This window comes from Phoca vitulina, unplaced genomic scaffold, assembly GCF_004348235.1.
Source record: "Phoca vitulina isolate PV1807 unplaced genomic scaffold, GSC_HSeal_1.0 scaffold41, whole genome shotgun sequence".
Taxonomy (NCBI): domain Eukaryota; kingdom Metazoa; phylum Chordata; class Mammalia; order Carnivora; family Phocidae; genus Phoca; species Phoca vitulina.
Genome location: NW_022589744.1, coordinates 13,587,589 through 13,599,418, shown reverse-complemented (window position 1 = coordinate 13,599,418; position 11,830 = coordinate 13,587,589). Strand labels below are relative to the sequence as shown.

The following is an 11,830-nucleotide window of genomic DNA, read 5'->3' as shown; positions in this document are numbered from 1 at the left end:
CTCTTGTGGCCTGGAAGGCAGCCAGCGCCACCCCAGCGAGGAGCTGCTCCCCTCCTCCTGATGGAGCAGTCCCGCGCGGCGGGAATCACGGAGGCCCGTGGCCAGTTCTGTCCCAGGGAATCCCGGGCTCCCTGGGTCCTGCCTGGGTAGCCAAGGCGAGCTGCTGGGGGCTCCCTGGCAGAACCCCACCCTGCCCTGCTTCTCTCTGCCTGGCCCCTGGGGCAAATTGAAACAGGAGGCCGAGAGGCTACATGTGCCCCGGGCCTGGCATGCGAAGCCCGCTCAGGATAGGTCTGGCTTGATGAGATGAGGCCAAATCAGACCAGGCCCAAGCAGGTGGGACTCTCAGGATCAGGCCTGATTTATTTCCAGTGACTCGGAATTTAGGAAACAGACTCAAAGTAAATCCCCCAACGTCCATCGCCTTTCTTGCCCTTTAACCTAGAGAGGGGAGGCGGGAAGACAGAGGCCAGGTGGGGTTGTGCTCCAGTGCCTGGGGCTCCTGGCAGGGAGGGGAGGCCAGTCCTGGGGGTGGCCCTGTGCTGAGCTGGAGAGCCCACGTCCCATCTTAAGGGCTAGTGGAGACCTGCCAGAATGTAGACCCAATGATGCCAATCATCCAATTTTTCCAAAGAAAGCCCCAAATTCAGATGTGAATGTGAAATTTCCAGATTTTTAAATGTTGTCTCAAAAAAATTTGGGGGGGCGCCTGAATGGCTCAGTTGGCGAAGTGTCTGCCTTCAGCTCAGGTCATGATCTCAGGGTCCTGGGATCGAACCCCACATCAGGCTCCCTGCTCAGCGGGGAGCCTGCTTCTCCCTCTGCCTCTGCCCCTGCTTGTGCTCTCTCTCTCTCTCAAATAAATGAATAAACAAATAATCTTAAAAAAAATTTTTTTTAATTCTGTGCAATCCAACCAATGCATCTATGGGTCATGTTCAGCCAATAGTTCACCACTTCACACATCTTTGGTCTATAAAAACATATCCTAGGCACCATGGGAGGACAGGGTAATAGTAGAAGATCACAGTTCATCTGTTTGTACCTTTCGATTGTATTACCTCTTCATAAAACACATTTTAAATTTCGAAGTTCCAAAATTCAGAGAATGTACCTGACCCATCTCTCAGGGGTTTAAGGGAGTATGATACTCTCATTTTGTCTGCTTGTAGCTGCCTCAGGTGGAGCTTGGAAGCAGGGAGCTAAAGCTTTTCGTAGGTGGGAGGGAGAGAGAGGCAGAGGGAGCAACATAGAAGATGCTCAGCGGCAGAGCCCAGGCCCCCAGACACTGGTGGTGCCCCGGGCCTAGGCTCTGCTTGCTCCTGGCACCCACAAGCTGGGAAACTTGGGGAGGTCAGGTGACCCCTCCAGACCTCAGCTTCCCATCATACTGCGTGTGTCACTTCCTCAGGGAATCCCCTCGGCTGCCCCCCCCATAGATGCGGTCTCCCCATAATATGCTCACACAGACCCTCCCCCCAGGACTTTTCCTTTATAGTACTTAGTGCAGTCAAAATTAATTAATCATGACATCAATTGTGGGGGAATCTTGTCCTTCTGGAAAGAATCTAAACTTCATGAGGACCCAGACTGATAAATTCCAGGCACCCTGCTCGATCTCTGACACATGGTAGGTGCTCAATAATTATCTCTTAAAGGAACAGATGAACGAGTGAGTGAGTGGTTTTGTAAAAATAAGTCTTGCAAGAGCAAGAAGTGACTCTGGGTAGGCTTATCGACCCCAGAAATCTGGCCTGTCACTAGCATTTTGTTCACAAATAGAGGGGGCTTATGAAATCCTGGGGAGGGGGCAGTACGAGTACCTGGGTTAAGAACACCGAACCATGCAATGTGAGGCCAGATGAGTGCAGCATGAGCAAAGGGAGAAGTGGGAAGGAACGACGTCATGCTTTAGAATCTCACCTCTGTCCCTGATAGATACTCTACCTCCCACTCCTTCCGACGCACTTCTCTGCCCCTGTGGCTGGTTCCAGACCTTGGGAGCCAGAGAGAGGGTATATCATTTCCCCTTTGACCTGACCCAAGACTCAGTGCCTGACAAAGTGCCTGCCAGTGTGTGCTTCACAATGTGGGGGAATCAAGGACCTTCTTAGTGCTGTCACACCCCTGGATGGGGCATTTAGGAGGTCCCCGTGGAGATCTCGCCACTGGAGGGAGCTCAGTGCAGGCCATGGGCTGTCAGCTCACGCAGGTGAGTTGGTGAGCAACACCTGACCCCAGAACCCCATGGGTCGGGGGCTTCGAGCCGCCTTGCTCCAGGGGCCCAGCTGTCTGGTTTACTGTAGGCCTTGCACCCAGGGGTCCTCCACCAACCCTCGGGCGTCTGGGGCCCAGGGCAACAGCTCCCGGGAGCCAGCCTCACTCGTCACCCCCCTGGCCAGGCTCTCCTTCTCCTGGGCACTGCCACTTTAGCTCTGGGCGCCGGGCCAGGCCTCACTTGCATCGCAGCCCAGATGGTTCACCACGGCCTCTTCCCAGAACTGCCCGCTGCCTGGGTGTCTGTTCCTGAGTGCGGGCGCGGGCACAGTGGCTGCTTCAGGGCCAATGGAGACTATTCCCATCCTAGCCCCGGACAGAGTGGGGTTTGTTGGTTTGGGGTCAAGAGAGACAGTCGGCTGGAAGCTAACTGCCCCACTCTCTACCCGCAACTCAGAACTTGGAACAGATGTGGATTCCTCATAGAGCAGTGGAAAGAAACTTCCCTCCCCCCAAGATGCACCCCACACACTTCATACCCTCTGCACCCTCCTAAAGTCTCCTCCACTGACCCACCACCCTCCCACCACCCGTCTGTGGGGGGAAAATGCCCCCCCCCCATGGCAGGGGTTGGAGCTCTGATCCAGCCCAAGCCCCGGAGGAAACAAGAAATCTGACAAGGCAGGGTGGGTGAGTGGGTGGGTGGGTTGGTGAAGTTTCCCCTCCCTCGGCACTTTTTTCCGGGAAATGCCAGAGGCCAGCTGGGCCTGGAATGTCAGGCTTGAAAGAACCCCTCCACTGCTCCAGACCTTAGAGCCACAAACCTTTTCATTAGCTCTGTCGCCCCTCCCAGCAGGAACAAAGGCCACAAGCCATTGTCCTGGTTTCCTTGGCCTGCCTCTGGGGATTGTCACAAGCAGCAAAGAGAGATCAGGGTCCACCTGTGGTGAGATGCCTCGACCTTTCCCCCTGCCCTGGAAGGTCACCTCCCTGCTAGCCCTGCCTCCAGCAAGGACAGACAGGGGCTTCCTTGGGGAGAGAACAAGATGCATCAGCCCTGGGCGGCCCGACCAGGCCCTGGAAGAGCCACCCTGGGGCAGGAGGGGCAACACGGCTTCCAAGAGGTCTGATAAGACACAGCGCCCCCCCCCCCAACTTCCTGCATCCTCTTCAAATGAGCTGAAAAAATCGGGGGGGGGGGAGCAAGAAGAGGAGAAGCCTCACTAGACTAGAAGCTGCAGAGGGAAAGAACCAGATTCTTTCCCCCACCACTGCATCCCCAGGCCTAGTCAACCAACCCGCACGTAGTAGGAGCACAACCAATGCGGAATAAGCAATATAAAGCCATGGGGCAGGCCAACCCAGGCTGCCTTGTGCCATAGGAAGCCCACCAGTCTTAAAGACAGAGGCTGAGGGCCTGGTGTTGAGCAACGCTGTGGTCTGAGGCCAGTCTCCTAACCCATCTGGGTGCAAACAAGGCCTCTGAACAATGGCAACCTTACAGCCCGCCCCCAGGCTGGCCAGAAGACAAGAAGACCGTCTATGAGACTATGAGACCTTGTGTTCACCAGGCCAGGCCATCACTTCCCACGACAACCCCACAGGCGCCAGAGTTCCCATCTCCGAGGTTTGGGGAAGAGCTCATCATCTGTCACTCCCCATGAGTAAGTGAAGCCCCACAAGCAGCTGAAACCGCTGTGTACTTCCCCTCCCTCATGAATGAATCTGTATTATCTTTATGACCAAGCACCTTTGCCTGGAAATGGGATTCTGACTTCATAGAAATTCTGCAAAGGAAGAGATTAGAAGGCAGGAGTCTCCTAAATCCCATAGCCAGGAAGACAGCAGGTGGGGCAGAGGGGCCAGACCTGGATGGGCTCTTCCCCTCCCCAACCCCACCCCCACAGTCCCCAGCAGGCAGGGAGGGTGGGAGGGACACACCGCCCTGGGACTGCTCTGCTCTGGGCATTTCTCTTGCCTGGAAGAGGGTCTCCTGGGTTGTGCCCTGTACTGGCCCAGTGCCTCCTTTCCCACTTTTCCAGCAAAATTTGAGTCCTCACTCTGTCTTCAGATTAGCAGGTTTATTAATCCCCACCAAAGGCACATGGGGCTTCCACCCCCTCTGTCCCATCTACAGATGCTCCCGAGTCCTGCAGGAAGAAATCAAAAGCCACTCTAGAAATAAGCAGTCAGTGGCATCTGAAAAGGATAGAAAACAGGGGTTAAAACAATCTCTTAAAGATTCATTCAGGGGCGCCTGGGTGGCTCAGTCGATGAAGCATCCGACTCTAGGTTTTGGCTCAGGTCACGATCTCATGGATCATATGATGGAGCCCTGCATCCGGCTCTGTGCTCAGTGGGGAGCCTGCTTGAAATTCTCTCTCCCTCTGCCCCTCCTCCCAAAATAATAAGTAAATAAATCTTAAAAAAAGAAAGATTCATCGAGCACTTTCTTTCTTTTTTTTTTTTTTTTCCATCGAGCACTTTCTATGTACCAGGTTTGAAAAAACCGAACACCGTCTGTTTCCTCAAGGTTCTCACTGGACGAGTAATCAGGGCATGTTGGTCAGCGTGGAGGGAACTCTCCTGGAAGTTTAGACTGAGTCTCTGCCAAGTCTTAAAGGAAAAGTAGAAACCAGCCAAAGTGTGGAAGGCAGTTCCACCTGGAAGGAAATGAACATGCAAAGACCCAGGCCTGGGGAACGTTCTGGAGACAGCCTGGGGCTCCATGAGAGGTGGGTGGGGGTGGTGGCCACTGATGGTGGCCTTAGAGAAGTTTGAATCATCCCAAAGGCATTGGAAACCTGGAGTCATTGGAAAGCCAAAGGGAAAGTTGGTAGTTGGCTGATCTGTTTGAAGACAAGCAGCTTCATGGAATGTATCTTACATAAGAGATAACAGGGCTCTCCAAAACAGAAAGCCATTCCTGGCCACACCCATCCCCTAGCAGCCCGGGCTGCAGCCACGCCTCCTCTCTCCAGACACCCCAGTGCTTTAAAAAAAAATGTAGCTGACACGTGCACTGAGCATTTAATATGTTCAAGGTACCATCCTAAGCATTTGCATGCATTAGCTCATTTAGTCCTTACAACAACCAGATGAGGTAGGTACTATTATCAGCCCATTTTACAAATCAGGAAACTGAGGCATGGCTGGGGAAGTAAGTTGCCAGAAGTCATACAGCTACTGGCTGGTGGAGCCTAGACAGCAGTTCAGTCTCCAGAGTCAGTATGCAAGCAGGGCAGCACCCCCCCCCCACCCGCAAGCCCAAGCCCCAGGCCGACAGCCCCTTTCAGCAACCCCCTCCCCCAGCCCAGCTGATACTGCCCCTCCTCTCTGCCCTTCCAGTCAGTCCTGAACTCTAGGGCACGCTCCCAGCTTGCTGGCAGACATGCAGACATGCAGACATGCAGACATGCAGCTTTTGCTGCGGGTCCTCTGCAGAGCCCAAGCTCATTTGGGGACCATGCTCTTGCTTCAGAAGCATGAGTTCCTCCAACTAGTCTGGAATTCCCAGAGTTCCAGGGCTGTTTCCTCCTCCTTATCTTCCCCCCCTTCAACACCACCCCCATAAATGAACTCTCAAAGTATCCTAGGGTCATCATCACAATCACCCCTTCCTCCTGGCATCCTCACTTGGGGGTCCCATGTCTCTCGCCTTGCCTGTCTCCCTGCAGGATTCACCCAGCACTTTGCTCCGTGCCTGGCAAAAGCAGGCACTCAATGAAGGTTTGTGGACTGGATGAATGAACCTGACTTGTGTCAGAGCATTATAATTTACAAAGCACTTTCTCATCCATTAACTCGAGGGCTATTTCTTGTGAGTCTTCTTGTCCTCCACGGATTCAGCACAGAAGTGTACGGTCATGGTGCAGCCTCCTCTTGTCCTTTTCCTGGACGAGAGAAAGAATGAACTCCTGATTTGAGAGAGGAGGATCCATTTCATTAGCCCACAAGCATCTTGAGGGCAAAGACCTGGTCTTATTCATGATTATATTTCAACACCTAGCATAATGCCTGGTACACAGAGCCCAATATTTGAGAAATGTGTTGAATAAATCCATTTCCTCCTCTGCGGAAGTAACTAGAAATAACAAGAAGACTTCCTCCTTGCTACTGTCTCCTAATAGAAGCTGAGGAAGAACGAGACAGAATCCCTCCCATTTCTAGCACACTTTGATGTGCAGAATCTCTTCTTGTTTTGTGATCTCAGCTCTCTGATGGGAAGAGGTTACTGTTACTATTTTACACATGGCAAACTGAATCCCAGAGAGGCTGGGTAACCTGCCCAAATCTCACGTAGTCCCGACATGCATGAGAGAAAGAGGTGATGGCACAGATTGAAAATACAGTGGCAAAGGCAGTCAGGTGCCTGTCCCCTCCCAGATAAGGGAAGGAGCCAGGCTTCTGTGTGCTAGACTCCCAAGATGCCTGTTGTCAGCCTCTCTCCCTTCCTTTCCGATTCATTATCTTCAGCAGGGTGGCATCTGGGAAGAGGGCACAGCCCAAAGCCCACAGCCCCTGTGTCCCGAGAGGTGACGATTCAAGTGGAATTTAAACTGGTCCTCAGGTGTCTGCAGCACCCCACTGCCTGTTTGGGGACAGCCTGCAAAAGTTGCCAACCTTCAGAAAGCAGGCGCTGGTTAGCCCAAGCCACCCACATCCATGCCGGCGCGACCAAGAGCAAATCCATCATTCACCACACACACCTCCTCACACCCAGGGCGGGGGGAGATCAGACCCCCGAACTCAGAGGTAAGGGAGGCGGGGCACATTCTTGGCGGTGCTGGGCCATCTGGAAGTGGGCTGAACTTCTGAAAACTGTCTTCTGGAAATCCTCCGCTGCTGGACTTTTAGTCCCAGGTCTAATTCCAACTGCGATGAGAATTCTCCTGTGGCCCCCGGGAAGGTCCCCCGCCCCAGCTCCTGAGCCAGCCTCCCCACTGCCCCCTCCAGTTTCCGTTCCCCAGCTTGGGAGGTGCAGCTCCGAACTCCACTCCCGCTATGAGACCCCAGGGCGCCCTCTAGCGGACGCGAGGCGCGGGGTGGGGCCATTGCTTGCCCTCGGGCCAGTCCCGCCGGGTGAGAGCACCTGGCTGGACCCACAGCGCACCCCGAAAGTTTGGAGACTCAGATGTGTGAAAGCGGTTCTTGTTTGTCTGTCTCTGGCTTTCTGGTGGCGGGAGGCGGCACTCATGTCCGCGTCGGCAAAGAACCTGGCAGTGGGCCGAGGGGCTGAGGCCGGACAGCTGCCACGCAGGCTGCGTCCCTCCATCCCAGGGACTCCCGGCTTCGCCTCGGGGACGTGACCCCAGGTCCCCACCACCCCCCACTTCAACTCCCAGGTCCGGCCCCAGTGTCGCCGCCCGGGGCTTTGGGGTGTCCCCACTTCCCTCGCGGCAGGCCCGGGCCTCCTTGGGCCGCGATCGGGACCTCGGACGGGCCCGGGTGGGGGCGAGGGGGTGTCCCCGCGAGGTCTGAGAAAAAGGGAAGGGGAGCCGGGAGGCTCTCCCGCTCGGCCTCCTGGAACTGCCCGCGCGCTCCCGGAGCCGGGCCCCCGCCTCTGCCAGAAACCGGCCTTCTTAGAAGGGAGGGGGAAAGTGTGAATGAGAAGTTGGGGGCGGAGCGCGCGGGGGGGGAGGGGCCGCTGCCAGGAACGCGCCGCCGAGGCTGGCGCCGCGCCCGCCGGCCGCCGGGGCCGCCTCGCGCCGCGCTTTGTCTGTGCGCGCGTCTCGGCCGGTCCTGGCCCGGCTCGCGGCCCGCCCTCGGCCGCCCGCGGCCCCTCCTTCGCCCTCCGCGCAGCCTTTCATTGCTGCGAGTAGTGACTAAACATTACAAGAAGGCCGGCCGCGCAGTTCCAGGAATCGGGGGGGCGGGGCGCGGCGGCCGCGTATATACCCGCGAGCGCGGCCTCGGCGGCGGCTCCGTCTCACACTCCCGCGCCGCCGCCGCCAGCGCCGCCGCTCCAGCCCAGCTCCCGCCGCGGCCCCTCGCCTCGTCCCCGCCGGCCGGCCCGGGGACGCGCAGGGGGCAGGGCGGGCGCCCCAGCGAAGCCCGAGGGACGCGCGCGCGAGGCCCTTTGTGGACTTCACGGCCGCCAACATCTGGGCGCAGCGCGGGCCACCGCTGGCCGCCGCGCCTCCGCCTCGCCTTGGGGACCGTAGGAGGCGCAGCCCCAAGGCCGGAGACTTCGTTTTGGGACCAGGTAGGAAGGAGGGGCGCGGCGTGGAGCGGGGCGGGAGCGGTGGCTGGGGGGGGGCTAGCTAGTCCCGGGAGCTTTTCCCGGTTTCCCCTCCCCTTCCCGGGTCATTCCCGGCAGGGAGGGGACGAGGTAGGGGCCAGAGCGGATGGAAGCCGGAGATCCCAGGTTCCCGGAAGACCCAGGCTGGGCCCTCGGGCTTCTCATGTCCCCTCCCCACCCCACCCCACCCCCCATGCCTCAGATTTCTCTCTCCGTCCCCGCCGCCCGGGGCCACCGGACTGAGCGGCGCCCAGAGCGTCCCGGGGGCCCTTCTCCCGCTCCCCACCACGGCCATGCTCCCGGAGACCCAACTTCCGCGCCCGAGTTTCCCACTCGCCGTTCTCCCATTGCGCGCTGAGGAGGGGGCTGCCTGGGGCCACCCCGCCGGCGGGGGCGGGGGCTGGGCGGGCTCCGCGGGGTGCCTGGGTGGGAAGAAGGGCTCAGGCAGGGGGCCTCCGGGCAAGGGGGGTGCCCAGGCCGCTCGGCGGAGGCTGGGGAGCCGGGGCGGGCCGGGCGCGCTGGAGGGTTCCGGGCACTCACGCGGCTCGCCCCTTCCTCCGCACAGCCCCCGGGGATGCGGTAGCGGCCGCTGTGCGGAGGCCGCCGAGCAGCTGCAGCCGCCGCCGCGCAGATCCACGCTGGCTCCGTGCGCCATGGTCACCCACAGCAAGTTTCCCGCCGCCGGGATGAGCCGCCCCCTGGACACCAGCCTGCGCCTCAAGACCTTCAGCTCCAAGAGCGAGTACCAGCTGGTGGTGAACGCAGTGCGCAAGCTGCAGGAGAGCGGCTTCTACTGGAGCGCCGTGACGGGCGGCGAGGCGAACCTGCTGCTCAGCGCCGAGCCCGCCGGCACCTTCCTCATCCGCGACAGCTCGGACCAGCGCCACTTCTTCACGCTCAGCGTCAAGACCCAGTCGGGGACCAAGAATCTGCGCATCCAGTGCGAGGGGGGCAGCTTCTCGCTGCAGAGCGACCCCCGGAGCACGCAGCCGGTGCCCCGCTTCGACTGTGTGCTCAAGCTGGTGCATCACTACATGCCGCCCCCCGGCGCCCCCTCCTTCCCCTCTCCGCCGACCGAACCCTCCTCCGAGGTGCCGGAGCAGCCGCCATCCCAGCCGCTCCCAGGGAATCCTCCCAGGAGAGCCTATTACATCTACTCGGGGGGCGAGAAGATCCCTCTGGTGTTGAGCCGGCCCCTCTCCTCCAACGTGGCCACTCTCCAACATCTCTGTCGGAAGACCGTCAATGGCCACCTGGACTCCTATGAGAAAGTCACCCAGCTGCCTGGGCCCATTCGGGAATTCCTGGACCAGTACGATGCCCCGCTTTAAAGAGCAAAGGACAGGGGTCGGGGCGAGGAGCCTGGGTCCCCTCTCCTCCGTGGCACATGGCACAAGCACAAGAATCCAACCGGGAGAGTCCTGCCGCTCCGGGTGAGCCAGGGGGGTGGACTGGCCCCTCCCTTCGGCCTTCCCCCCTGCAGAATGGGGCAAGCGGGACCTGGAATGTGTTTGAGGGAAGGGGGAGTGACACCTGAGCGCCCCGCCCCCACTCCGGCTTCTCCGGAGGAGCCAGCTGGCCGGGTGGGGACAGCGACGACAGCAGTGGATTCTCTTCTCAACTCTTCCTCGCTTCCTCGACTCCCCCTGCATTTCCAAACAGGGGACACTGCGGGAGTGTTGAACTAGTGAGAACTGCCGGGGAGTCTTCAAACTTTCCAACGGAACTTGTTTGCTCTTTGATTTGGCTTAAAAGGTAGCTTTAAACCCGAGAGGTCTCTGGCCTGGAAGAGGGTGCGGGAGAGGGCGCCCCAGGGGCCTCAGGGCTGCAGGCTGGCCACGGCGATGGCCACTCCCACTGTCCACCCCAGGTGAGGAGGCGGCTGCGTGCTCCTCCTCTGGCTCTGGGGGATGAGCGCAAGGGGTGACCGGAAGGGGGCTATTCTGTTATCCTCTCTAGGACAGCCACCAGAAACACAGGTCCCAGAGTCTATCTAGTGCCGGGGAGCCCAGGGTCCTTCCCCCGTTTTAAGGGGGAAGTGGCATTTGGAGGGGAAGGGGTGGGCTGGTAAATTATTATACTTTTCCCCACCCCTGCTCTCCCTTCTGGCACCTGGGGGGTGGGAGGAGGATGGAGGAGATGAGCCATCTTTGACCCCAGGTCCCCGGACAGAGAAGATGAAGGATTCTACTTTGTGCGTCCTGTCTGGCTAGGAGATTTGCCTTAAATGCTCCCTGTCCCATGGATAGGGACTGGCACACAAGAAGCCACACGCTCAGCCAATCCAGGCAGAGGCCAAGGGATCCTCGGAGGGCGGCTGCCGGCCACTCGGCGTGGGGGGAGGGGCGGGCGGAGGTGGAGGCCGGTGGAGGTCCAGGCCTTCCAGCCAAGCCCTGGAAGAAGGCGAGCCCATTCGGTATTGGCCAGTCACAGGTGCCTCCCGGTGCCTGGGCTCTGGCAGAGCAGAGCCACCAGGTCCCACAGCCCTCCTCACCTGGGGGGTGGGGGGTGGGGGAAGGGCACAGGCAGGAAGTCATTGAGAGACTGCGGCCCCTGCCAGCCCAGCTGCTCCCTTCTGCAATAGCACTGATCAGTGAAAAGTTAACAGGAATGTAGCAGCGATGGAATTACCTGGAACCATTCTTTTTGGGGAAAACGAAACACAAAGTTTTCTGTGTCAGGTTATTGGGCTGGATGGGGCAGCTGTGTGTTGGGGTGTTTGGGTTTTTTTTTTTTTCCTGTTATTTTGTTTTGTTTTTGTTTTGTTTTGTTTTAATAATGTTTACAATCTGCCTCAATCACTCTGTCTTTTATAAAGATTCCACCTCCAGTCCTCTTCCCTCCCCCACCCAGGCCTTCGAGGCTGTTAGGAGATGCTTGAAGAACTCAACAAAATAACAATTCAAGTCAAACTTTGCACATATTTATATTTATATTCAAAAAAGAAACATTTCCGTAATTTATAATAAAGAGCACTATTTTTTAATGAAAACCGACTGGAGCCTTTTCCTCCCCGCCCCTTCCCTGCCTTGCTTTCTCTTTCACCCGCACCCGCGCCGCGTCCGAGGGAGAGAGGGAGCCGCGGAGGTTCAGGCTCTGCTCCCTGTATGTCAGGGGCGCTCCTCGCCATGGAACCGAGCTCGTCTTCACCACATCACTGACAAGCTAAGGCAGCCACCTAGACTTTACCGAGAGGGGTAATTCCTGCTAGTCTGATTCAGATCTGACCAGAATATGCAAAGCAAGTTCGAAGGAAGCGCTTCAAAGGGTTTGCAGGGAGTAAGCTGAGCTGTGGTCAAAGCTTTTAGAGACTCCAGGCTATTAGAGGCGCTCTGCTCTTTGGCAAGGAGGTGTTCCGAGAAAGCCCAGGCT

At 58.1% G+C, this 11,830-nt stretch overlaps 1 protein-coding gene across 1 annotated transcript; it reads left to right on the top strand.

Annotated features, from left to right (window-relative positions):
- Positions 1 to 8,231: 8,231 nt before the first annotated feature.
- SOCS3 (suppressor of cytokine signaling 3) lies at positions 8,232 to 11,426 on the top strand. The gene is made up of 2 exons (XM_032429518.1): positions 8,232 to 8,422; positions 9,024 to 11,426. Exon 2 carries the CDS (start codon positions 9,112 to 9,114, stop codon positions 9,787 to 9,789), a length of 678 nt encoding a protein of 225 aa, XP_032285409.1. The 5' UTR covers positions 8,232 to 8,422; positions 9,024 to 9,111; the 3' UTR covers positions 9,790 to 11,426.
- Positions 11,427 to 11,830: the final 404 nt, after the last annotated feature.